Source organism: Poecile atricapillus, chromosome 3 (assembly GCF_030490865.1).
Source record: "Poecile atricapillus isolate bPoeAtr1 chromosome 3, bPoeAtr1.hap1, whole genome shotgun sequence".
In the NCBI taxonomy this organism is placed as follows: Eukaryota; Metazoa; Chordata; class Aves; order Passeriformes; family Paridae; genus Poecile; species Poecile atricapillus.
Genome location: NC_081251.1, coordinates 113,177,949 through 113,205,863, shown reverse-complemented (window position 1 = coordinate 113,205,863; position 27,915 = coordinate 113,177,949). Strand labels below are relative to the sequence as shown.

Sequence of the window (27,915 nt, the reverse complement as noted above, 5' to 3'; positions counted from 1 at the left end):
CTCAGAAGCGTTACTGGGAACTCTTGATTGATGTGCACTTTCAAGTATGAACTTTTAACAACTTTACTCATTAACCAGATGCCTTGGGTTTGACTTTTTGTTTTGCTGAGGTTTCTTTTCCCCCCCAGATTTTTAAATGTCTGCATTCTGAGATGACCCTGAGACCTCAACTTCCTTTTCCTGATCAGATAAAGACTGGGAAAAACAAGCAAACAAACAAAACTCAAACCACAACAAAACTATCAAGATAAGAACAATGTGCTGTGTACATATAAGGTTATTTCAGACTGAGCTGATGATTATTGCTTTCAAATATAGACACATCTATCATGACATTTAACCACAATGAATCACTAATTGGCAAAATGATAAAGGCTTACCACATTTATTACAGAGGAAACCAGAACAGTTCTGTACTGAGTTCAAACCCTGAATGCTTCACTCAGGGATTATCAAATGTCCCACTTCCATCTAAAAATGCTTCTATACTCAAATAAGGCCAACATCAGCAGGTCCACAGCTCCACTCACACAGCACCTGATTATATCCCAGGGCACTGGATTCTGCCTCCTGGCCATACACCTTTCCTCAACTACCAGTGCACAATGCTTGCTTCCTCCTTGTCCTAAATTTCCAAACATATGTACAATTATCTAATTGCTACACAAATCAAGGTCAGCATTCCTTTTAAGTAGATCTTTGCATTTATAACACATCTAAGTTTTCATCTCCACATTTCACTTGAAATTCCAAGCATTACACACTCACAAATCCACTTCACAAGCAAACTTTGTGGGAAAGGTTCTCAAACAGCAGTGAGCTCTTCAGCATCTCTGCCTCAACCTCCTCTCCAACCTCAGCCTTGAAAGGTCCTGTGGGATCCATCCATACAGGTTTCCAAAAACTAAAGCTAATGAAAGTCTGTGGGCATGGATCAGAAAGCAAAGTTCAGAAGAAAACCACTTCACAGAATAATCACAATGAACAAATACTTATAACTTCTCTGAAATAAGGACATCACACATGCACATACATCCACATTTTCATACATATGCATACATACAAATATAAAAACATCCAAAAAGCCTCTGAACAAGATACCATCAAACTTAAAAACTACTTTTCTGTCTCACTCCTATAAGGCTCTAAAGATCCTACACAACACTGGATAAAGCTCAAGATGGAGAAGCAAACTAAAACATGGGTATCACTCAATATCACCTTTTATTTTAAACACCACAAATTACCAGGACAGTTGACTTTCTGAAAGCCAAAGCACAGCACTGAAGAAATCAAGAACTCCATCACACAACTTGGGTCAAGCTTACCACAAAAGACAGATCCTTAGCTATAGACAGTACCTAAAAAAAACAAACCCCAAAAAATCCTGCCCAGCATATCAAAGGTTCATAAAACCTCCATTTTCCCAATTTTATGAGCAATGTTTCACTAGATGAAGTCCTTCAAACCTGGCCAAAAAAAAAAAAAATTGTTGACAATTTAGTAGCAACAAAGCTGATTCTACCTTGTAGGATCTTACACATACACTTTTAACACTTCCCTCATCCCCACACCACCCCACTCTAACAGGTGGGACAGTAACTCCAACTTCCAGAGCAGCATTTTCATCGCAAAAGTTTGACTCACTCCTAGATTTCCTTCTTTGAGATTATAAAGATCCGAAAGTTAAGCAAACTGGCTCCTTAAAAGCTACATTTGCCATGTAAAGAAGACAGAATAGAGAAGTTATGAAAATGCTGAAACTAATGCCCCAGGTCAAAAAATGGGGAGGTTTTGCACAAGTTGGAGAACCTGTTATTTTCCTTATTATGCATTCTACATCTCACACACTGACCAACTGGTCTTATTTTTTAATCATTGATAATTAATACAGTGGCTACAGATGTGATTTCCCTTTGTGCTTCTGTACCTAGAAATAATATTGGATTTACTCCTGAAAAGACAGGATGCTCCAAGCAGGAGGAAGCACACTGAGGCTGCAGTTTTCCATGGAGCCTAGCAAAGTCTGTGCCATCACCAAAAGGCACAGTGACATGTGGCAGGGCTTCTCCTCCTGGACCTAAGCTCAAGTTCTCTTTTGCTCCTTGGCAGAAATTATCTTGTTCAGTTAATTTGTGTCCTCAGAACCAAAACTTCAATCTCATGCCTTTGAGTTCCTCTGAGTATCAGTATTTGTGGATACTCTTGATTTACAGCACCTCTGTTTAGGGGCACATACAGCCCAAAGTAGAGATACAATTGGTTCTGAAGCATTTCAAAGAATTTTTTAATTGAAAAAAGTACAGCTGGAAAAGCAACAGGAATAAACACACTCATTATCATTCTTGGGCATTTCTGATTTCTATCAATTCTGTAGGAACTTCCTTGCTGCACAATTTCACTTTCAAATGATGATGTTTGCCTCTCCTATTAAATTAGTTCTCTTGTACCTTGAAGGGGCCAGTAGATAAACCAGACTCATTCACTTAAGAATAAAGCCTGTCTTTTATTCTCTCCCATACTCCAGCATGCTGCCATGCCTCAGAACCTCCTCAATCTGCTGCCTCCCCACTTTCTCACACTTTCACCGTTTCAAATCCAGCAGTAACAATCTTGTCAAACTTTTGCAAAAACTTCTTCTGCACCAAGCCTCCTGCCTGCAAAATTATGTAGTAGATAAGACTTCTCCCTAGTTTCACACCTAAAACAGTGATTCCCATAGGATGCACTAAGTTATCCTTGTGTCCTCAAAGAGCCTCCAAACCTCATCAAAGCGGCAGCCTGAGTGCTCTCATGAATAAGAATTGTTAATATGTGCTCCAGAGCTTTCCAGCCAGGCATTCCAGGATCTCTAAGTTTCTGTCTCAGCAGTGGCAGTCCGATCCTAGGCTCAGCTCCTTCCTGTCTACAGGGGCTGCTTCTTTCTCCAGGTACTCGCAAGGCAGCAATGTTAGAGATTCTCTCCTTCCTTATCTCTGAGCTCAACTTTCTTCTCCTTCCTTAAATTTGCTCTACCAACTCTTTCTTCTCAGTTAAAGCCTCTTAGACTTTCCCACCCTCCAGTCCTCCCTTTTTCCTCTTACATTCCACGCACACAAATACCTTTCACCCTGCACTAGATGCAGTTTCACAATCACTATATCCCAGTTCAGACCCACACTACAACGGCATCCGTAACCACGCGTTTCAAACAGCATCAGCATTCCAGAGTAGGAACTGCACAAATCCAACTGGCCGATCCAGCTGAAAACTACTCACATTCTTGTTGGCTTTGTAAGCCGAGGAATACTCAGGCTGGCACTTTATGAGCAGGGGAATCTGGGAAGGGAAGTGTGAGGAATGTGAAGCTGGGAGAAGTAAACACCTTTGGAGTAACCGGAGTTGTAAAATTGCCCCGCCCCATCTGGAGCAACTTCACCCCCACATTGCTCATCTGTGGGCAAAGATGTGGTTACTATTAGAGTCTCAAAAATCCAGGATATTGAAAGCTTTAAACACTGAACTAACTAGCAGAAAGAAGGAAAACTAGGATGCAGGTAAATTCCAGCTAAATATATTCTACCAATATAATGCAGGAAATGGGGTCTTTCCACATACTTGCAAGGTATACTCATCTCACTGAGTAGTCACAAGATGGTTTACAGATCTTTTTATCATAGTAAAACCACAGAACAAAAAGCTGAGCTCATAACTAACCTGATTTAATATCTTCTAGTGTATAAGTTTTCAGATATTCTTAAAAAAAAAAATCAGACTGACTTAAAGTGTAATTGTTTATTCAAGTATCTGACAAGAAGCCAAAACACACCATGGTCAAAGTAAAAATTTAAAACATTTCATAGAAAAAAAAAAAAAAAAGGTATTTTCCTTGCTGTTTCCTCTCTCTCCTGTTTTACTTGGCTGGCCCTAAATGAAAACTTGGGTGATTTACCTAATCTTTCACAGAAGGGTGATTTGCTAAAAGTGTGTTACAGTGCTACAAACAACACAAGCTCCCCAACTCATAAAGACCCCTATAAATAAATTGACTAAACCAAGAAAATGACAGAAGATGACAAAAATACAGATCAACTGCAAAGAACAGGGCAATACAATTTCAAAATACAACTGTGGCCAAAGGAAGCTAAGCTCCTAAGTGCATTTTTAGCAAGAACTTGGGAGCTAGAGGAACACACTGTAATTAGACCTCAAGGACAACCATCATGCTGGACTTGCGGGGAATATCTTATATCCAAAGGTCACTTATCATACCAAGTACAAAATCAAATGGCAAGCAAAAATAATCATTTTTAAAAGCGTACTTTTTCTACTTTCAGCAACAGACCAGAGTCAGAAGTAAATAATACAACATTCTTTAAGATCTGTAACTCTAATTTCTCTATATTCCAAACTGTGACAAGATCCAGTTGCATATGGATTGTGCTCCCTCCCCCTCCTCCCCCAAGCCTCATCTGATATCAGCTTCTCATGGGAAAGCCCAGATCACTTGCAGAATGAACATTATTCTCAGAAATTGGTCACTGATACCGAATAAACAGAGGAAATGAGCCATACACTAAACAAAGCAATAATTAGGAGCAATAATACTAATCTTGAAAGAAATCTTTATGTATATACATAGAAGAATGTATAACTTTTTGTGTACCATTGCTCACACAGAGAACCAGTACATTTTTTTCAATGCATTGGGATGTTTTCAGTGATTAGTAGAGGGTTTCTTTTGCTTAGGATCAACAGCATGTAATATGATAGCCAGAGAGCTCAGCATCTCCCATTGCCTTTCTACCTTCACCTATTAGAATTACTTTTTTTTTATTATAAAGAATTCATGACTGCCTTAGATTGCTTCACCAGAGCTCTTCCTGACCTTTATGGAGCCATCCTTGACAAGTATTTCATAGGACAGTGTCAGCTTGAAGTTCAACTGGTCCAAACTTCCCTACAACTTTTCAGTGAGGAAAAAGTCTCCTTTCTACCTCTTAGTCACCATAACACAAAAGCATCCCAGAATACTGAGTAGATACACATAATCAAAGAGAAACACAACTGCAGAAGGAACTAGAAAATACAGAAAGTTAATTCTTTGGTATTAGAAACACTTGTTCAAATGCCAGAAACAATCAGATCAGTAAAATCAATCAGATCATTTACCTCAATGAAATTCTATAACGGCCTGGTTAAGGTGCTTGAGTACCTTTGATGCTACCCTGATGATCACACTCATCACACCACTAGAGCATTACAGATAACTACAACCATCTCCACCCCATAACACACCTCAATTCATTTCAATCTACATTGAACTCTAAACTTTTTGTATTTGTAAATATTACAGCCTGGTAAATAGATTGCTTTCCTGCAACTTTTTGACTATGAAGTATACAAATATTAAATATTTTGAAGGCAACATAATGGCTTAAAGACAGGAATTAGCAACTTTAAGACTCTCATTTCCTCAGAAAAAAACAAACTGTGATCGTGTCAGACACAAACTTTTGAACAAAGGCAATTTCAACAAAACTGGCAAATGTTTGTAAGTCTAAGCAATATTGTGTTCTTAAGAATGGAAATACAGGAGCTACTCAAAAGAGCAAGGAAAAAGCAGTTTAAATTGGCGGCCCAACATCATCTGCTGGTTATTCAGCACCTGAGTAATTCCTCAGAGTCACCCTGCCATCAGAAGGGCCTGAGGAGTTTTAATTCAGCATTCCAGTGCACAGCACAGAGCAGAATCAGCCTTGGTATGTTCAACCAGACAGCACTTCCAAGATACAACTTCACCAGAACAGGGCGAATCAGCTACCTCAGGTAACTGCTGCCTTTATCTTCTGTTTCTCTGCAAACACCAACAAGTTCTCTCTTTGAATTTCTACATTTCCCTTCCCATCCCACCTCCCTATCTTCTCCAGCAAACATCTGTTCTCCTTTAATCATAATAAGTTAATGCAGTCTGGAGCAAAACAGCAGCAGCTGGTTCTGGGCAGCTGCATGCAATTTAAGAATTGGCACTTTGCAGGAGTGATGCCACCCTGAAGTTTTCATCATGCTAGGCCACATTTGCTTTGGGTTAAAATGTCCCCTTTTAGAATGGCTGCAAATGTCCACCTAAACCAAAAAATAAATCCTTGAGATCATCTTCAGACTTCCACCTTCTCAAAGAGAACTTGCCACATTGTTTTAAATGCAGTCAAATGCCAATTATCAGAAACACACAGATTTACCCAGCACACTGGAGCTGCTCCTACCCAGAACTACCCTAATGAACCACAATCTAAATAAACTCTTAGACACAGCATCTCACATGCAGAACAGCCGTGCTGCAGCATGAGCCAGGCCAGGTCTAGCAGCAGCACCACACCTTGAACACAAATCCAAGCCTAAGTTACTGTATTATGTAAACTCTCTTCTCCCTCTCAGTGAGCCACAGCTCAAAGTTTACCAATACTGAATCCACAGATGCCTAACGGTGGAAATCTGGCCAGGATAAAATGGGAATGTGAAACACATAGTTCAGGCTGGGTTATGCCAATGACTGAGGAATAAGCAGTATCCCATGCAGCACTGAGTGGCATGGATACAGAGAAGTAGGAGACTCCACTCCCATCACAGGTTCAAGGAGCAGAATGAGCTTCCATCAATTAAACCCTGTGTAATGCACATATGGCCTTTTTGATCAAACACCAGTAGGAAATGGGTAAGACCAGCTTGTGAGATATCTGGCTGGGAATGGAATAAACTGGGCCAAACTTGATCTGCTGGCCCAAGAAGACTGACCAGGAGTCTCCACATTGTCCTTTTCACACTCCCAGCTTTTGACAGGACTCCCTGGGCCCAGCAGGAATGCACAAAGCTGCTCCTGGCCAGTGGGATGCCCAGGCTGCTGCACTTCCATGGAAGGCTGGCAGCACAGCAGGACTGAGCCTGGGTCCAGCAGCATCCATCAGCACTGGTTCCATGTCAGTCATGTCAGACAGGAGTCCATGAAAGGATCTGTGTGATCTCTGCACTGCACCTCCTAATGCTTCTGTTATCTTGGGATTCTCAAGATATTGCAGTCCTCCCTCTCCAGGGAAAGGCAAGTTACATATTACTAAAGAAAAAAAGCCCACAAAGCAATTTCAAAGCATCTGTGCCACTCACTGGAGTTTAAAAAACAACAAAAAAGTAGCAGTCTTATTTCAGAGTTGTATTTTAACTCAGTGTTGTGAATTGTCTTTGACTCCAAGACGTTACAATTCTGGGAAGACTGTGGTTTTTTGCTTTGTATTGAAGGTGTCATAGTTCCTCTTTTAATTAAGAAAAAACCCAACAAAACAAAACAAACAAAAAAAAAACCAGCTCAATTTAGGCAGTATTTCCACAATCAAGTCTGCCTGACATCACCAAAACACATACTAGATGTGGAAAGTCAGGCTGCCCATCATAATATTTTGACAACAGCCACTGCAAGTTTCTTGAGGAATCAATGCAGGATTGGACAAGCGCTGCATAATTTGAGCATTTCCTAGCATATCACTAATTATCCCAAGGTAAATTTCAAAGCTAGGGCTGACAGTGTCAATGCCAAGACTACTGCTCAGATAAAGGATTGCTCGCCTTCAGTTTACGAGAGAGTACTTGCATTCTTTCCTTTCAATAACATAATGTATCAGTACTTGAATGACTCTGGGTTTGAATAATTCTTCTCTAATACTCCAGCTCTGAACTTCTTTTAAAATACTACTTTAAAGGTGAAGACACAGAACTCAGTCTATCAAACTATAACTAGAACCAAGATATAATTGCATGAACAGGGTTCCGAAAACTAAAGAGGTTTTCTATTAGTTTTAAATAGCAGTAGCAAGGAATGCAAAAATTAAAATACCTACTCCAGGAAGCACTCTATTTCCAAGGGAGAACTTCACAAATTAGTCCAGCTGTACTACTTGGCACGCTGTGAATCACTTTTAGACAACAACAGCAGCTTTCCCCCACAACCAGAAAGAAAAGGCTCACGACTGAGCCACCCTGGCCCATGAGAAGCAACAGATTACCAGTAGATTTACAATAAAAGCATGTAATGACTGTGCTCCAGGTTTCAGGGACAAAATCTGAGAGAGGCAAATATGATTAATTCATTTCTTACAGAGTATATTTAAGCCTGCTTAAACAAGGAGATGAGAGGTAAATGGGCAATGGGTCATTATCCTCAATGGAGCTTCGGGCAGTTCATTGAAAGCCCAGGCAGAGCTTGCTCAGCATTTGAACTCCAAGGCTTTATTTGTTTCCATCAGCACAGGTGCAAGCAACAGTCATTCAGAAAGGACAAAAAAATTCTGAGAAAGGGCAGGCTAGCAATGAAGTCACTGTCTCTCTCAACTTTCAGATATACACTCAAATTTTCTACTCCTTTGTGCCAGATAATCTGTATTTAGTAATTCTCTCAAGCACATGGTGTGCTAGGTAATTAACTGGCTAAAACAATTATTTTTAAAAGCTGATAGGCTGAAAAATATGAGAAATAAGAGATGGCCGAAGGCAGTGCACAGGGTCCATACAAGTATATCCAAGAGAGCAGTTAAGTTTCATGACAAGCATCCCCCACGACCAGAAAACATATTTACAGATGTCATTTTGATATAAACAAATGTTTTTACAGGTCTCCTATCAGCAAGTACACATGGGGCAGTATCTGTAGCTGTGGCTACACTGAGTTCAAAGCCAAGTCACTCTGGAAAGACTCAAACTGGCACTGTTGTTCAGAACCACCGAGTTTCCAAGATGCTGATGGAAACTGATTTCAATTTCTGATCAGCTTGATCACACTGCATCTACTCTAAATATTACATCAGCAGGTCAAGCACTGACACTCAGGACTTGAAATACTCTGGCACAAGTTTCACTTCAAATATTAAGGAAAAAAGGTAGCTCAGAGGTAAAAGTTGTTCAACCCTAAGTAAACCAGCAACAGTTTGTTGTAAACTGTGAAGGAAGTCAGAGACCAGTGAGTACAGACAAGGATTTACCGCACTGACCGGCCTTCAACTAAGCAGAACTTTTTTTTATCAAGCTTTTGAGTTCACACTCCCCAGTGTTATCCCATAACAGTTCCAAGAAGGAAGAATAAAGTTTTCAGTCTCTTGTGTCAGCTGCTGCCTATGAGCCCAGAGTGCAATCCCACCACACACCTCCTGTCCAGAACACAGGTGCCTTCCACAAACAGCCCATTTCCCAAATTCCTCAGCAGATATGGATATTCTGGCCCCTCTACAGCTTTTCTGGAGCTGCCCTCCCTAGCAAACCCCTCAGTGTCCATTTCCAGCACTGTTCTCAGCTTCTCCACGCAGACAGAGCACAGATGTGAAAGCACTGTTAGTTTTGTTGATGCCCACAGAGTTTAGAGTGAAATTTGATGACAAGATTTGCAAAGAACAGAGACTACAGACAGAAAATTACTCTGAAAAATAACAGTTTTTCAGTTCACACCCACTTAAAAGTAATTTCACTGCTGGTGAAAACCATGGGGTTTGTATCGAAATCTAAATTATGAAGAATTTAATAATTATGTGTCACAGAATAATAGAATAGGCAACTGAGCACTTCCTGAAGATGAAAATAAACTCTTGCTAAAAATTATCAAATCCCCCCAAAAATGAGCCAAGAAGCACAAAAGGAATATAAAGACAGTGAGTGCTGAACAGCCCAAAGCATGTTTTGATACACAATTACATGGATTAAAAACCCAAGTAAAAGTCAGTGCAATGAATTGGAGGCTTCTTCAAAAAAAAAGGGTAGAAAAAGGCAAAAAAAATTTTGCCACTCACCTCTATGATGAGAGCCAATGATCTGCAGGGATGCTGATCTACAAACCAATCTCAGTTGTCACGGGTTTATCAAGTCTTATTCACAACCCTTCTACAAATTAGCTAAAGAAAGGTCAACTCCCAAAGGTGCATTTTCCACAAGGATTTTTTTCTGACAAGTTTCAACTTCTTCCACCAGTTCTAGCTGGTTCCAGCACTAAATCTCATGAGCAGTTTTATACAAATGCACTGAACTGCAATGCATTTGCACCAGAGTTCCCTTGAGAAGCTCACTGTCCACCAGACGTGATGGATCTGAACAATTCCAGAAATAAAACTTTGCAAATCTACAACAAGCTGGATATTTTTACTAAGTGTTAAGAACACCACAGAAATCCTCATAGTTGCATGTCCATGTTTAGCATTCAGATTGCAAATCAATTCCCATACAAGGAAAGGAACAAAGTGGAAAGAATGGCTTCTCACCTCTTCACATTTTCGAGAAATTGCCAATTTGCTGCACAAAATGAAAGAAGAAATCACCTCAATATAAGCTTAAACGACAGAAATTAAATGGCCACAACTCTGTTTAATTGCAGCATGCTGTTACTACAAGCAGTACTGAGTAATCAGCACAACCACTTGCTCCTGAGGATGGTAAGAATCTTTTTCACATTGTTCCAGCATCCAGACAACTACAAAGGTGTAGCTTGGACTGCAGAAATCCCTATTAGCTACCTGAAAAACTCAGAGAAGAAAACAGATGAAATAAAAGGAACCAAGAAGTAAACATTGATCTTCCCACCCAATCACTAAAATGCCAAATCACAGCCTGCTCATCACTTGTACACAGAACACGATTCCAGGATTTGCTTTTCTGACTCAATGTTAGTTGAGCACAGAAAGATGGAAGCAAACTGCAGTGACAGAGAAATCAAGTAGCAAGGAATTAAAACCTCTAACATAGAAAGTCTCTGTTAGTGACACAGAAGAAAAACAAGAAGGAATTCTATGAATTAAAGGAATGGGCGAGGCTCATGATGCCCTGAAGTGTCTCCACAGCAGACAAAAGCATCAATCTCCCAAAGCCATGGCATCACCTCCAACGCAGGCCAAGGGAAATGGAGCCAGGTCTGCTCCCCAAGATCCTGCCCCCTGAAGCCCAGAGTGACAGAGCCTGAGCACCTGCCGTGCCCCACGACACTCTGCACCACCTCTGCAGCCAAGGACAGCTCCAAGAGCTGCTCTGGTAGAAGAGCCAACACTAACAACATCCCAGATAGCCTGAAGCACATTGTCCTGGATTTGCCACAGGAGTTACTTGGGAATTGGGTGACCTGAAAACTACCCTTATGGAGGGAAAGCAACAGGGCACCAAACACATCAAAAGAATAATCCAACAGGAAGATTTCCTACATGGGAAACATGATGACTTCAAACTCTACACTGACCAAGTATCTTTTGAATATGAAGCAAGGAATACTTTTCCTTTCTTGCTTTCTTCATTTTTCTTGAAGTTATCCACTGACTAATCCACTCTAGTAGAGTACTAGAACCTTGTGGCATTAAGGATATTATTCCAAGTATTTATCCAACAGAAGATTTCCCTATATACAAAGAGAAGCATCTCAGTAAATACATGTCAGTGGTCTGTAACTCACAACAAAACTCAGGAGAATGGGACTTACGTAACTCATCTTCAGCATCACTGATCAAGTAGCTTGAGCAATGAGAGGGAACCAGTTTGCAGCAGCCTGAACAGGAAAAGTCTCAGGACAAAATCATTTCTGATCACATCAAATAACATGAACCAAAATAATTGTACAGAACAAAAGCTGAAACATCTTTCCAAAAATAGAATCCTTTTAGCTATTAAAGTCACCGAGTTTTTCCTTCAAGTGCTTTACAATTACAAACAAACCAACTCTGTCCTACTGTCACCTTCCCTTTCACTTTAGAAAGTTCACAGTTAGTGAGGATACAAGTTCCTCCTTCCATTTTCCCCCCTCTGTTTACTCCAGTTCATTTGGAGTAGCACTTCACAGTCCATAACTGCAATTTGGCAACACTGCTATAAAGAAAAGGTTATTTTCATTTTCCTTTAAGCCTGGTTGCTCATTGCCTTAAAAAGGGTCAAAGATGAAAGTAAACATTAAAAAAACTACTGAAATTCAGTGTTATAAACAACAATTTCTTCAACAGGAGACAGCAAAGGTCCAAAAGGTTGAGCAGTTACCCCAATAAATCCTCCATAGCACCTCTGCAGATGATCTGAACATGGAAATACCACTTAAGGGGGGAAAAAAAAGAATCTTTTTAGAAAGGAAAAAAATAAATAAAATAAAAGCTACGGAACAGAGACATCTCCTACAGTTTTGCACAAGAGGAACCATCAAACAGCCAATTAAAACTTTAGATCAAAACACCAGAGGTAATCGAGTAATCAATCCTGAAGTTTACAGGTAACTACTGAACAAGTGAGAGCAGTTCTTGGAGACCAAGTGATGTTAATGATGCAATATTTGTAATAATTTTATAACACATCCTCAATATCTGAGTTCTCACAGCATAAAATATTGATCCTCTCCAGATCCCTAAGAGCAAACTGAAAGTTGCAATGTGTTGGAACACAATTTCTCACCTACCTCGAGGTAAAACATGCTCTCACCCAACCTCCAAGGCTACTCTTGGTACTCCCTACATGCCAGAACAATATGACAAAGAGCCAAGCCAAGAATCTCCAGCATCCAAATTCAGGGCTATCCTGAAACTACACAAACAGTAAAGCACTCCAGCACCTCAAGTGTTTTATGGACCAGATCATTCTGTGAGCAGTTCTGCAGGCCAGCTGACAGTGATAACACAGAGAAAAACAACAGTGTGAGTCCACACTCAACTTCTGTGCTTCAGTAAACTGGGGGGTTTCTGCTGGGTTGGTCTTTGGGGGTTTTTATTTTTCTGGTTTACTAAAGGGAAAACATAATGAGCAAAACAGCCTGCAAGCTGGAGTAGTAGAATCACATGTAGAAGGCTCTAATAATCAGTGTGAACTAATTTTATAAGATTTCAGCTGGTTGGGAATAAAAATGGGCTAAAGAGGTAAAAATTTTAAAAAGTGAAGCAGAATGCTAGGAAGAAAACAAACTTTGTTCCCAGAAACCAAGAACTGGGAATAACCGAGTCCTACCAAGGTAACCTAAAACCACAGCTGCCACTACATAATAAAACCTATTTTTCCATGTTGTAATCTTTGTTTCTTACTTTTATAAAACCCAAACCAAACAAGAAGAACAAACCAAACCAAAACCAAAATCATCTACAGGGTTTTAAGTCAACACACATCAAGATCAGCTGCAGTCCCAAAGGGAAGCCCTCGTAGCAACCGAGGTGAGCTGGGCTCTCTGGGACACGCCACAGCCAGGACTGTGAGGATGCTGACTCAGGAATGGTCTGAGAACCAGACTGGCACTTTCAGCCAAGAAGAGGCACTCCCAGGACACTCAACAAACACTCAGCACAGAGCACCACATCCTCAAGACTTGGGAGTGAAGCCTTTGCAAGGATGGCGTGCATCTACAGGCAGCTCAAACCATGCCCATGGCTCCAGGTGGGACACAGCAACCTGTAGAGCTCCTGCAGGAGACCAGAGACAGCCAAACCCACCTCTGATGTTACATTTCTGTGTTTTCTGGCTTATTTTAGGGCTGGGTATCTGTGCAGTGCCTAGCAAAACAGAGCAGTCCTGATCAGGGCCTCTGGACAGCACAGAAATGTAAATATTACTCAAGAACAAATGAAACTCAATATAAACCCTCCTAGACTGACAAGACCTGGCATCCAAAGAAACCAAGGAATGCAAAGTGTATCAGGGTTCATTTTGGGATACAGAAAGCTGTAGATTAACATAAAAGCACAGAATGTCCTCAGTGCACTTTTCCTGTAAAATTTGTGCACATTTAAATGAGCCCCTATAATTAATGCCATGAGAATCTGTTCTTAAGCCTTTTGTAAATAAGTGGCCTTATCTTAAAAAGCAGCCCATTGTGTCTTCCCTTTTTTTCTTCTATTAAAGGCTACTAAAAATGTTTATATTGTGGAAGATTAATTAAAGAAAAATCAGACTCTTTATAGACTTTACTCCTATTAAACCCTGCCTGGGATAATGTAAATGATGCTAAGAAACCTACAGTGAGAAATTAAGACTGTTTGCTCTGATTGAACAGATTGTCTTAACAGTGCAAAAACTCTGGGCATTTCATAGGGGAATTTGCATTTTACTGAGTTCCTGGATCAAATCATAACTTGAAATTACTACTTCTCAGGAAATAACTTCAAGATCAGGGAATTTACTGGGTTGAACATGCTGATCAAATGCTGAAAATCAAGATACAACGAGAGAAGAAAAATAAATATATACCAAAAAACCCAACACTGCTGGTTCTGCCCACAGAATATTGCCTGCTGCTCACACTTAATCACAGCAATGTCTGTTAAATACACAGATGCATACTTACACTTTGGCCAAGAAAACAAGCTTATCAATCCACAGGTGTCCAGTTCAGCACCTCAGGCAGCCCCTGAGTGCCACAGAGCCAGGACCACTGACTGGCTGTCACAAAGTCAGGACGCAGGACCTGGAGTCTTCCCAGGACATAACCCTGGGCCTACACAAAGGTCACTGCTGGACAAAATCCCCAGCTCTGCACAGTTATGGGGTGTGGGTTAATACTGTAGCAGTTTGCAGAGGGATTAATGTACTTGTAATAAAAATATGCCTGTTTGATGGCAGAGCTGCTCAGTTTCACCCTTCTGCCACCCCTCAGTTGGTAACTTCTTAGGAAGAAAACAGAAGTTTCCCATGTGCTCCTTCCCAAACACCACGCTGAGAGCTGCTGTCACTCCCCTTTCCAAGTCACCTGTAATGCAATTGGTACCAAATTATATTTTGTAAACATCAGAGCAAATGAAGACAAAGGCCAGTGTGTGGCCATGTAAAAATGTTTGGTTTAACAAGAATATTCCAAAAGAAAGGAGATGCTGTTTCCTGGACCTCTCTGAAAACCCTGCCTGGGTAGTTCTCGTGCAGAGATGATCCCAAATGCTCTGTGGGCAGCAAAGGAAGCTGCTGGCAGCCTGTGGCTCACACATTTCGGGCATGACCCCATTCTTTACTACCACTTTTCATTTCTGCTGCAGCATTTTAAAAAACCAAGCTTGACATCCTTTTCATATTATGTACCTTTCATTATTACTTAAGGAACACAATTCAACTGGGAGTTATAAAAGAAACCATCCCTTCCTCACAACTCAGTCTCATCCAGTGAGAAGGGAACACCATCACACATCTTTGTATCCAAACACACACACCAAATAGTTCTGGTGATTCACAGCAGGCTTCTTTCTCTGAAGGGAAGGCCAAACCTAATGTCACTTAAACAGCATTTTTCAAAATTAACTACATAGCAGCAGTACTTCAGAATTTTCCTAATGAATTTTGACTTTTAAAGACACATTTCCTTCAACTTAATAGCAGAGATATATCTTATATAATGCAGAACCATTAAATTATCCATACCCTAGCTTTTATATATATATTTTATATATATATCTACATTAAAAAAGATTTGTTAAAGTGATTGAAGACACTGCTTTATCTATACAGAAATATCTATCTCCATCAATCCAAATTACCTTAAAACACCTGTAAAAATCAATTCATACTGGAATTTCAGGGATTCCTTGAGATATCAAATTTAACGTTACAACTTTTTTCTATTTGATCATACCAATCCAAATCAAGTTTAAGCAATTACTACTTATCAATGCATCCAAAACAAGTGAAGTTTTCTCTTCCAACAAGCAGCTGTCACCACATACAACTGAAAATTTAGTCTTATTTTGAACCTACTGTTTAACTAACCATTCGGTGTGTAATATTGACATAATCTGATTTATTCCAACCTCTGAACTCTCATAGAAGTTACTTTTACACCTACATTTCTACTTCTCAATCACTGACCACCCTATTTCCCCAGTAAGAAAGAGGCCAACATTCAACTCCTGTAGGATCCTAGCGAAGAACAAACAGCACATGTGTGGAAGTGGGCCTCAGAAGAGTGAAGACAACTCTACCCAAACCCTGTCCTAGGCAGCATTCTGTGCTCCACTCTGCTGGAACAGGATTTGCAGTGTAACCAGGAAAAATGCCATGTTTAAGATCCGAGATAGTTAAAGTTCCCTCTAATCACAAACTTCAGGTGGTAAGTAGTTTCAATTTCTCAGCATCCGTAGAAATGGTGTTTTTTTCGTCTTTGTTCGTGAGGCAGAGCTCCTGAGAAGCTGGGAAGGTACCTTGGCTACCACGGAGCGCAGGTTCCACGAGATACACAAGGCCTACAGGGAATTTCGTGCCCCAAACGCTGCCGATTCCAGCGGCAGGGGGGGAACACCTGCTGTATCACCCCTCCGACCCTGCCGGTTACACTCGTGAAGACGAAACTTCGGGAGGGAGCCAGAGACCACCCCCGAAGCCAAACACCCGGCAGCACCTTCCCAACCTCGCCAAGCCGAGCCAGGCTCCTCCAGCCGCCGCTTCCCTCACAGCTACGGGAGAATCGGTGCTCGAAAAGCACCTGCACCGCGCACCGAGGCCAAGAACAGGGAGGGGGAGGCAGGATCACTCCGAGCCGCCTTTGCTGCTGCTGCTGGTGCTTAAAAACGGACCCAGCCCAGGCCCGGCTGCCCCGGAGTGGCTCCCGGGCTGCTCCTCAGCCCGGCCAGGCCCCGCCGCGGCTGCCGGGGATGCGGATCCCGAGGGAAAGGGGGGATGGAGCGGGGACACGGCGGCGGCAGGCCCGCCCCAGGCCGCGGGGAGCAGGGAAGGAAGAGGGAAGGAAGCGCCGAGCAGGGCATGGAGGGAGCTCCTCCATGGCAAGGGAGAGAGGGAACCCCGCGCCCGGGAGGCCCGAGGCGGGCGGGGAAAGGCGAGGAAGGAGGCGAAGCGGGGCTGTAACCCGGTGCAGAGGAGGGTCCGCGGGGTCCCGGCCCGGGGGGAGGGAAGCGGGGGAGGGCGGCCGCACTTACTCTCATTTAACACCTCCAGCAGCTCGGCGCAGCTCTCACACATTGTTCATTAACAGCAGCAGCCGCCGCCGCCGCCTCCTCCCGACCATTGATTGATCCGCTCGGTGCTGCTGATTGATGATTGATGGGGGCCGGGGCGGGGGTCACCGGGGGGGAGGGGAGGGAGGGGGCGGGAAGGAATGGGAAGAGAAGGGGGGGGGGGGGGAGAGGCAGGGGCCGGTCTGGGATCCGGGGCGGCTGATCAATGCAAATGAGCCTGTGGCGGCGGCGGCGGCAGCGGCGGGGAGGAGGAGGAGGAGGAGGAGGAGGAGGAGGAGGAGAAGCCGAGTCACTCACTGGCTCCCAGGGACTCCACGCGCCGCCATTTTGCTGAGGGGGAAGGAGGAGGAGGAGGAGGGGACGGGAGCGAAGGGGGGACCGGGCGCTCGGGCGCCGCTCGGCAATTTCCGACCAGGCAGGAGGAGGCGAAGGTGGCCGAGTCCCTCCTCCTCCCTTTTCCCTCTCGCCCCGCCTTCCCACCGCCGTTCCGAGCGGCGGGATGGCGAGCGGGGAGGAGGAGGCAAGGGGGTGGGAGGGTAAAATGGCGGCGGCGGCGGTTGGGCGCGCGCCCGGTGAAGGGCGGGAAGCGTCTCTCCCTGCCCTCTCCCCTGCTCCCTGCCCTCTTCCCGCCTCCCGCGGCCGGGAATCTCCGCCAGGAACGCGCGCTGTGACAGCGGCGGGGGAGCGGCTTCTCCTGCCCACCCCTTTTCCTCGGTGCCTGGAGCCGCGCTCTCGCCGGGCTGCCTCGGGGACCTCCCGCCTGAAGGGAGCGCTTAGCACGCTAAGCCGAGCTCCGTAGCGAGGAAGCTCCCAGCTTGCAGGCGGGTTTCCAGGTCTTTTGGGTGGTTTATTGGCGTTTTCCGCCGTCGGGGCGCGGGACGGAAGAGCCGGCGCCATCTCCTTCCCGCCCAGCGCGGCTGAGGGGAGCGGGGGCACCTGTGGGCTCCGCCGAGCCGGACCCCGAAAATGGGCGTTTGGAGGTCTACGGTCTATTATTCTACTAATACTATTATTCTACTAATAACTAATTTATTTTTACTTCGTAGTTTGCCGCCCTGTTTGGTTTTTTTTTTCTTTTACCCCCCCCCATTCTCTCACCGTGATGTATTCTGTACAATGAGTAATGGCATCTGTGAGTGGCTGGAAATAGCCTTTTGTAAATAAAAGACACGGTCAAAATAAACGAAAAAATTTAACTGAGGATACCTAGTTGATGTTGTTAAAACTACCGTTCAGTTCACTCTGTCTTGGGTACCTTTTGAACGAGGTTTCAAACCTGTAGATGACAAATATTCAGGCGAACATCTGTTTTTTATTTAAAAAAAAAAAGCCCAACCCTACTCCCTCTCCCAGGTACATGTAACTGGAATATGGATCACATGATAGATCTTGGCTGGATTTTCTCCCCAAAGTAGGCACTTCCCGAGTATTAAGCGCTATTTTTTATTTCTGTAGTACCACCCAGTGGCGATTCCGTGTGTTACTCTGAACGCTTCGAGTTTACCGACCTGTACATAGGATTAAAAACCCAAATCTATTAATAGCCGCAATGCAGATGCAATATAGTTTAGTAGAAATTCTAATAGAATCGCCAAATGGGGGTGGGGGGAAGGGGAAAAGTTGTTTTGAATTCCTCAGTGGCTGTCTATTTCTTCCACTTGAAATAAATCTGATGGCATTGTGGAGATTCAGTTCTGGGGTTTTTTTAATTCCAAATTTATCCAGGCTGATAACACCGTAGTGGTTGTGTGTGTAACCTTCCACTCCAGGGTACAGAACGCTCACCTCCAAACAATCCTGGAGGCATCACTTAGTTAAACTAAGACAAACAATTCCACTCCTGTTTAAGAGACAATTTACTGTAAACAACAGGTAGGGAACAACTACAGTGCAAGTCAGGAATATGCTAGAATGATATTTCACCCAGACTTGTCACTGCTTGGATTTGAAATACTTTCCAAGTTAGGCTTATCAACGAAGATAGCTATTCCTAAATATTCCCTGCTGAAATTTCCTTTTACTAGTTTAAACTAATACAGGACATTAACTTGAGAGTCTACAGCAGACACAAATTTCTTATGTGTCTCCGTAATTCACATAACATGTTAATGCAAATGTATTTCAAATGGAAATAACAAAGGGTAGCAATGCAAGAGAGAGAATGAAGACTGTGAGTAAACTTCCCTGAAATTTTTTTCCTGACCTTTCTTCTTAGATTTAATTTATAGATGTTTTAATTCCTGACAGTGTCTTTTCTAAATGATGTATTTTCTGTTGATTGAAATCTGACCACCATGATCTAGTTAGCTATTAAACTAACAGGTTACGTCACTAAACCTCCATAATAATATTTATTAGCTAACTGGTTTACTTATTAAAATGACACAGATGTACTGGTCCCTGTAAAGCCTTTTTTGGTTGCTTCATCTCTTCCAGCTAGCCTGAGATTCATAATGGAAGAATAAAAGGAGTCCAGAACTGCAATTATATTCTGCTCCTGCCTGAATTAATGTAGTGACCACCTTTCTCTTCTACAGCATTGATTTAAAAGCTTGAGATTTAAAAGCATCAAAAGGTAGATCAGAGGATTTTATGTTGTGCATCTATCTACATGTTTCTTTTCACTTGATGTCGTGCTGCCTTACCTTGTGTGTGTCCAAGTTTATTTCAGTTATTGTAGAACACCTCATTCTGCAATCTGCATCATCTGATTTGAATTTGCACTTTTCTCTCTGCGCTTTGTTCTTTCTACATGTCCTGCAGTAACTTTTTTAACAGACTCAAAACAAACTGCCAGAACATCCTCAAAGATGGTTTTCCTGACCAATCAGCTGTCTGACCTGAGTGCAGCACCACCTGAACACGGGAGTCAGCAGAAGGGACCTTCTGGAGCGTGGTGTCACATGCCAAGCTCAAGGAGCACAGAAGAGCAGGAGTGACCTTGAGTCACTCCTGCTTTTAAGCAGAACAGAGTATTGAAAGCCTGATTCCTTTTACTGTACACTTTATTTTTTAACTAGATACTAAATTGAATTCTTTTAATTTGCATTAAATGTTAGCTTCCAAGCTGAAGACCTGTCAGTGGCCTGGTTAGAGATATCATCGGGCTCCTGCTCTAGCATGCTTTGTTTTTCTTCTTAACCTTAATTCTCTGTGTGTGCCATCCCTGAAAGATTGTTTTATCCCCAGGAGGCCTCTTCCCTTCTCCTTGCTGCAGTGCTCCTCATCTGGGAATATTTGCTCTGGTAAAGTGCCAGCACAGTTCTTCTAGAGGAGTAACTAAGATAAATGCAAGACTTGGGCAAAACTAAAATTCTTAATCCAAGTTTGGGACTGAATTAAGAGCAAGAACATGAATTTCCAAAATTCATGTTCCAACACTCAGATAATTGCTTAACTGGAATCCAATCTGTTAAAATTGTGTGTTAATAAATCTGTTACCTTGTGTCTGTTGGAAACCACTGGAAGCCACAAGCAACAGAATCAGTTTAAGTTTACCCACATTTAAGTTTCAGCACTTGACTTTCATTGCTCTTTCAGCATTCTAAGCTTTTTTAACAGGGTTCATATGTCTGTCTAGACTTTTGGTGTCACAGCACCCCGAGAAGACAAATGCAAATTGAGTTAGATTGTACAGAATACTCAAAATTTGGCCACAAATATCATGTAACTACAGACAAGGCATTTCTGAGCATGAGAGTCTGCCACCAGAAACTGAACCACTACCAAAGCGGTCCAGGCAGTTTCTGTTGTACACTTGGACCTCTTTTGGACTTTTTAGCGGTGAAACACCCATGTGCAATGTTCCTTTGGAGAGCTTTTCCTGTCTGGTTAGCAATGTCCCTGTTAAAATAACCAGCAGCAGAGTAGGAAGTGGGCTGGAACCTGCTCTCCAACACAGGAGGGAAAATTTTTAACTCTCCTCCCCACTCCAGTTGTTAAATTGGCCCATTCTTCCTGATAATCTTTGCTGAAATCACAAGATCCACAAAAGACTGCAGACTTCAAGACTCAGGAAAAGCTGAGACTATTGAAAAAGGATGCAAGATTTAAAAACAGGCCCCCCATAGATATTGATGTGAGACTGGGAAGAGATTACCCCAGAGATTGCCCAGGGAAAAGTGCTGGGTGACTTTTACTTACAGAGAGCAAATAAAACTGAAAATCTGAGTGTCTCGTTTTCTTCCATACTCTTAACCTCCAAGATCCCCCTCCTCAATCCCATCTTTCCCTGTACAGACTTAAAACACAAAAAAAGTGCTCACAGGTTTGCAGGTGTGAAATCTATGACTTTGAGTTAAATTATTCCCTCAAAGGGAGCTGAGCCTTTTCCCAAAGGAGCCATGCTGACAGGGACAGCTTTGGACAATGAAGCATGTCCTGAAGCTGAAAGCCTAAAAATAAATTCAGTCTGGAGGGTTGAAGTGCCAGAGGTGCATTCCTGATGGGCAGGTGGACAGGATTATTCTTTTACTGATGGTTTTTAAAGAGCTATCTCCAGCATTTCAGTTTTGCTCCGTAACACCTGGAGACAACCCTAGTAAGGGGGAGGAGGTTTAGCCACACCTTCCAGCACCCCAGGAGCCTGGGATCAGTAATTATCATTTACCCAGTGATAAATGGACTCTGGGACAGTCTGATCCCTCATCACAGCAGCAAGGCAAATTCCTCACCTCAGGCAGTCTCTGCATTTTAATGCATCATTTTCAGCATATTTTCCTCTTCCCCCTTTAAGCTGAAGTTTTATTGCCTTTCCAGTGCTAAGAACTATCAGCAGTAACTCTTAAATCTTCCTAGAGAGATGAGCATTTCTAAAGCTTTTTTTTTTTTTGCATAAATATTAGCTTTATTGGAAAATAGTTCACTTAAACCAATCAGATTAACACACACCAAATTATTCTAGTTTAAAAAAAACCAAAACCAACTAACCTAAAATGCTTTGGAAGATAATCTGCATCAGTTACAGTAGCAAACACATCATGGCAGCCTGAAACAAGTACTTGGGGTGTCTTCATCAGCTGACAATCAATTCATGTAAACACAGAAAACACCCCGAAATATTTGTATTTATCAATGTACCTGGAGTACACAGAACTGGTTTTTCTTTTTTTTTTTCTTTTTTTGTAAAATCTGTATAGAAATATGCACAAAACATTGGTTTACATATAATTACATGTTATGGAGATGTTTATATAATGGTTCATGCTTTTTATCCATATATTTTGATTTACAGTGTGCATTAGAACTAGAACTTTCTTAGATGTACATTGTCTTTTTTTTTTCCACATTCAGGATAACTGCACTAGAAATATGCACACACACAAGTCAAATCTTCAATGGTATCCAGAACTCCACAGAAGCTGCACTTTTATAGCAGCTGCAGAGATCAGGGAAAGGCACCAATTATCTTAAGAGAACAAGACAAGACCACAGTTAAATTTTTAGATCTAAAAGGGAAATAAAATCTAAGATTAGAATGTTGTTACTAGAGAACTCATAAGGTATCAAAATAACAAAACAACTCTTGTCTGAATCAACATAAAAATAGTTTGCAAGTTTAGTTCACATTTAAATCTTCACTGAACAACCAGACCATGAGCCTCAGCCTAGCTTCAACCTCGAAGGAAGGAAGGTGCAGGAATACATGTGTGTATTTTTGTCCAGAACTGTTCTGAATGTAGAGTTAATGCCACCGTATGTCAGAACCAATTCAGCATTCAGCTCTGACTCACGGGATGTGATCTGCCATCATGCTATCTGTGGGGTTTATTTCCATTTTAATAAACTTTTCTTACTTCTCTGCACAGCTTTTGGTAATCTGTAGCTCTAATGCTGTGCCTCAGCCTGCTCACAAGCCATTTCATGTCCTTTCCACATGTGTCCTTCAACAGGACTTCAACTGCTGCACTATGAACTGCCCAGTAAAGACAATATTGCCTTGAGGGTGGAGCAGAAAGCTCCACGTTGATGGGAAGACATGAAAAAGCTGGAAATGCGAGCTTTAAGGAGAGTAAGAAATGGGTTTTGTAACTCTGGCAGTAATTGAGAGTTTTGGGAAGCTGTAGGCAGTGCCAGCCATGAGGGTCTGAGGAGGGCTCCAAGCAGTGCCAGCCTGATGCCACCGCCCAAGGCCCTTCCCGCGGGAGCGGCTGAGCTTTGCCAGGGCCGGGAAATGCTCACAGACACAGAGGGGCCGAGACTCCAGCCTGGAAACATTCTGGGCACAGCTACATCCTACAGGAACACCGCTATCTCATGCACTTCTACTCCAAAGGGATACACAGCACTAAGGTAATTACTACAGCACCCAAACGGACACACAACAGCCCCACGCCTGCCCGGCTCCTGTGACAGCTCTCTGACCATGGCTACACTTCATCCCAGTAACAACTGGAGACTGGACACCAAATCCACAGAGAAACCTGGGGAGAGCTCGACACCGACTGTTAGAGAACAGAGACAAGACACGACAGAGATGGGGAAGCCAAGACTGTACACAACCTTAGTGTTCATACTGCTTCATAAATCTGTGAAAATCATTTAACTACAAAACTTTAGGTAGAAAAATAACCATAGATCTTGTCTACACATGTTATTAACATGGACTATTATTAACTGTTTAGTCAAGATACAGTGCAATACCTCTTTGAAATAAATTGCAAAGAGTCCAGAGAGAGAAAGAGCAAGAGTACCTCATTCCTGGCATTTTATATAGTAACGTGGTATGGAATAGTTATCCATGGAGGTAAGTCAACAGCTACTGTACTTCCAAATGGAACCCAACTTAGTTCGTGGTAACTTCAAGCACAACCAAAGTCCTTGAGATGAGGCAAGCCAGAAGCAACAGTTATCTAGACCTCAAGGAACTTTTCCTATGCCTTCAAATACAAATCTTAAATATGATCACAGCATTTTCATCCAATAAAAGAATAAGCCAAAGAAAGAAAAATAAATGTAAACCAAGTTTATTTTGCTCTTAAGTAGTGTTCTTTAAGCACTACAGCATGGTAAACAATGTAAATTAGTATAAGTCATCTCAAAAGCCAGTTTTTTTTTTTTTTATTTTATGAGTTGTTAAAAAGATGCAGCCTATTCTAACAGGATAAATATTTTAACCATTTCACTTCGAGTTAATGAAGGCTCACAAATGAGCAACACTCCTCATTGAGGAAAACAAAAAGCTGTTGTCGACAAAGCGACAGCACACACACAAAAACAAAAGAACTGTGTAAAAATAACTAACTGTACTGTGTTCCCATACTCTTTAGAAGTTGCTTTACAATGGGATGATATGCACATGATCTTGCTGCAAACTTGCCATACAACTTGCAAATACACGTAGCCTATAGCCTTACCACTCAGTCCAGAAAGCTGCTAACTGCTCAGAACAAACGCAGCACTAGAATCCTCTGCTTAACAATTAATTCAATCTGCTTTACTCTTTACCTTTTCTCCTAGACTGCAGGACAGACTAGAAAGAAAATGACTCCGAATTAAAAATCGATACTCTTACAGGAAATTGTATTATTTTGCAATATAGTCTTTTACAAGTTACGTTTTGCCTATTTTCCCCTTAGCCACAAAATGGGCATGAAGTAATTACTTTGAAAATGCCTTAATTTTCAACTTCATGCAAATCTAAATAAAGATGACCAAACAAAAGCTTAAACAATGGAAGGATATTTCACAGAAAATTTCTTATACAAAAAACACATAAGAAAAAGGGCCACTAGGTGACATTTTAATTTACAAATTGGCATCATTTTGGTCAACAAATATCCAAGTGCTGTTTTCTTCTATCACAACAAAGTAGCTGTACAGAAAGAAAACTGCAAAACTTGTTTTATTTTTGTTTTTAATCGCACATCTCCTCAGGAATTTCATGTGGATTAAGGATGCCAGGTACAGACATCTGAAGTTTATGCTTCTCCTCTTGAGCCTGCCGAAGGGCTGTTTCTCTCTCTTCCAAGAATAAGTCTGATGTGTCTTCACCTGCAAATTCCTGGGATAATTCACACAAAAACATCAGTTTATTGTCAAGTGCTTATGGCAGAGTAATAGCTTCCAAAATTATACAGGAAACATCTTCCCTTCCTGTTCCCTGACAAGGCTACTTGCATGGTTTTCTGCTCCTCAGGTCACAATATAAAGCGATATTTCAAGATGTTCTTCGTGTATTATAGAATGGGATGCCAAACCCACAAACTGGAGTGTATCACCATTAAAGCAGAATCATTACAATTCTGAAATACCTGACAATTGCAGTCTCAAAACAAATTAACTATTTCCTACGATCTTATAATTCCAGCATCCTTAGAAAAAATAAAGGCACAGCATTAGGGTGAATTTCAAATTCACTGGTCCCAATTCCAAGCAGAATGAAAAAACTTATTTCCCATTAGATTTAGTTTTGCAGTTGTCCTAAGACATAAGGATTGTGTGCACAATGTAAAACACCAGCAATGATGTTCAAACCCAATTTATGAAATTAAATCCCAGTGAAACAGGTTCCATGAACACCACTCAGTCACACAAGCCATTGGACAGAGTTTTCACTGCATTTCAAAAAGATGCAAAGTAACTTTTATTTCTCAAACACTGACTCCACACTGTCCAAAAGCTTTCCAACAATATCCTGTTGAAAATTATTTTTAATTTCTTGAGAAAAGCATGCCCAACCATACCTTGATTTGGACCAGGAAATCCCTTAGGTGTTCCTTGAAGGCAGGAATATCCTGGTTTAAACTGAAGAGTCCTGTTACGAACAGCTTAACCTGGGCACTAACAGCAAACACATCGGTTAGAATTCCAAGAAGTAAGAACCCACTGGAAAGCATTAACAAATCATGGCAGACTTACTCTTGCAGGTGAGGAAATGCAGATTTGAGGAGATTAGCCACATACTCCTGAATAAACATTTGGTTGTTCACTGGATTTCCAGGGTTTAAAGGAGTACTTATTTTTCCTTCTTCTACCAGGTTGAACATGTACGCAAGGATTGACGCATGCATTGTCAAACCTGCACAGATCAAAGCCAGACACACGCAGTTGTCATTCAGAACAGGATGTGTTGCATTATTTTGATGTTCAGAGGGATGGTTTGCACCACCTGCCTCACGTGCAGGCACATTCTCACCTGCAGTGTGCGAGGTGTCTGTGACCACGGAGAAGATGTGCTGGAGGATATCACAGAAATACGTCTGATAGAAACTCTGGGCAGCCGTCTCTTCCTGTGCAACATTCTGGAGTAGGGTGTAAAGGATCTGAAGTCCTGCAAAACAGGCATTAAAATAGTGACCAAGAGAACAATATTCCAGTGGCTGGGAGATTTTGGCCTTTTCCAAAACAACAGGAATATCCCAAGAAATCCTGATGGGCAGCAGGATTCCCAGCATGGCACATGTGAGGGCTTTGTGAGGCACTGCCTCCCAGACACGGCATGCCCCTTCAGCTTCATTATACTATCATTAGCATATCATTAGCATAAAGAGCCAATCACACCATTGGATGATCAAAACCCAGACAAGTGTTGGCTATTTAAACATGGAAAGCTGTTTTAATGTTTAGACTTAAACATTAACTAATTACTTTACTTGGTGAAACGCAGCTGCAAAACATTCTTTCTCCCCATGCCTAAATGGCTAAAAGAATCCCTGGTGTCACAATTTTTTGTGGCACCATTTTAAGCTGCTGCATCTGTTCAGCCGTTTCAGAAGAGCGCCAATGGCCACGTGGCAAAACAAGCAAGTAGAAACTGTAATACTGCTCTCTTCCAGCTACGGGAATGAAACAACCAAACATCTCAGCCCATCCATGGATCTCTGGACGACACCTTGGAGCTGAGACAGAGGAATTCTACCCTTGTGCAAAAGCAGAATCATGTGAACAATACGGTAAGTTTGAGTAAGGACAAGGAAGAAAAAGAACAGCACTCTACCAGAAAATCTCTGATCTGTATTAAACACTTCCATTTACCTGTATCTGCAACATTTCTCATTGTGTGTTTGAAAGCCCAAATAATAGAATCCAGGACAAGTTTGAACTGTGCAGGTGGAATGGCCAGGAAGGCTGGGAAGCACTGAGAATTTACAGCCTGGAGTAGCAAGAAGAAGTTTGTTCTATGTTCAGGATATTCTTCAAAGTCCTACAAGAGAAAGGGGAAAAAATCCAAGTCTCCTGAAGTTCCATCATAACATCTTTAAACAGAGCATAATTAAACATAGCATCATTAAACAGAGCAAGTCAGTGTGTACTGCACACTTAGTGAGGAAATACTTGACTGAGCAGTAAATGTGCTCTTACATTTAAAATATTTATCAATTTTAGCAGTTAGTCCTGCACTGACATTTGGCTTCTGCTTGCAGAAGTGCAACACTCCAAGGCCCCAGAAAAATTACTAATGGTTTAAATCAAGAGCTAACCAGAGAAAGTAATTTAAGACAACCAGACAGCTCAACTATACAACAAGTACATTCGTTTGAGCAGAAATTGCAATCAAGTGCCACAAATACACTCTGTGACTGGGAAAAAACCATGAATCACAAGATTCCAAATGTTGCAATGATGTTCAGAGGGAGATGTCTCATCTCAGGTTTTATATTTAAATACCTTGTTGATCATGTTTAATGTGCACTCAAAAACAGCATCGAAGATCTGAGGTATTTCAGCAGTGATGTGTACCCCCAGCTTGTTGACAATGATAGCCATGGTACTGAGCACCTCGGGCTCCCGAGCGGCCGGGACGTTCCGCTGGTAGTCGATGAGAACTGCATCCAACAACGGAGGAACAAAGTTTTCAGCTACCTGGTTGGAAGAGTTAAGCCAGGTTATAGCAGTGCAGCTACTGAGCAAAGTCTCCAGTATAGTTTGTACCAAGCTCCTCCTTCAGTTACAGGTGACACTTTTCCTAAAGAAGTTGAAGTTCCCATCCTCTGTCTCCATCTTAAATCTCCTTGACTCCCTTTAAGATTACTCTCAGCTAAAATTAACTGAAGTATCTCAAACATTGCTC

The 27,915-nt window shown here is 41.9% G+C and overlaps 2 protein-coding genes across 8 annotated transcripts in view; both read right to left on the bottom strand.

Annotated features, from left to right (window-relative positions):
• The window catches only part of USP34 (ubiquitin specific peptidase 34), a 109,515-nt gene extending 92,518 nt beyond the window's left edge, over positions 1-16,997 (bottom strand). For all 5 annotated transcript variants that reach the window (XM_058836807.1, XM_058836808.1, XM_058836809.1 and 2 more), the window contains exon 1: positions 16,866-16,997. In XM_058836807.1, coding sequence (XP_058692790.1) covers positions 16,866-16,908 — 43 coding nt within the window. In that variant the 5' untranslated portion in view covers positions 16,909-16,997. The remainder of the gene's footprint in view (positions 1-16,865) is intronic.
• A 6,856-nt stretch (positions 16,998-23,853) lies between these two features.
• XPO1 (exportin 1) overlaps positions 23,854-27,915 on the bottom strand; it is a 34,846-nt gene continuing 30,784 nt past the window's right edge. For all 3 annotated transcript variants that reach the window (XM_058834776.1, XM_058834778.1, XM_058834779.1), the window contains exons 20-25: positions 27,513-27,707; positions 26,880-27,048; positions 26,041-26,175; positions 25,764-25,923; positions 25,589-25,685; positions 23,854-24,906 (exon numbers count right to left, since the gene is read on the bottom strand). In XM_058834776.1, the coding sequence (XP_058690759.1) occupies positions 24,760-24,906; positions 25,589-25,685; positions 25,764-25,923; positions 26,041-26,175; positions 26,880-27,048; positions 27,513-27,707 (903 nt within the window). In that variant the 3' untranslated portion in view covers positions 23,854-24,759. The remainder of the gene's footprint in view (positions 24,907-25,588; positions 25,686-25,763; positions 25,924-26,040; positions 26,176-26,879; positions 27,049-27,512; positions 27,708-27,915) is intronic.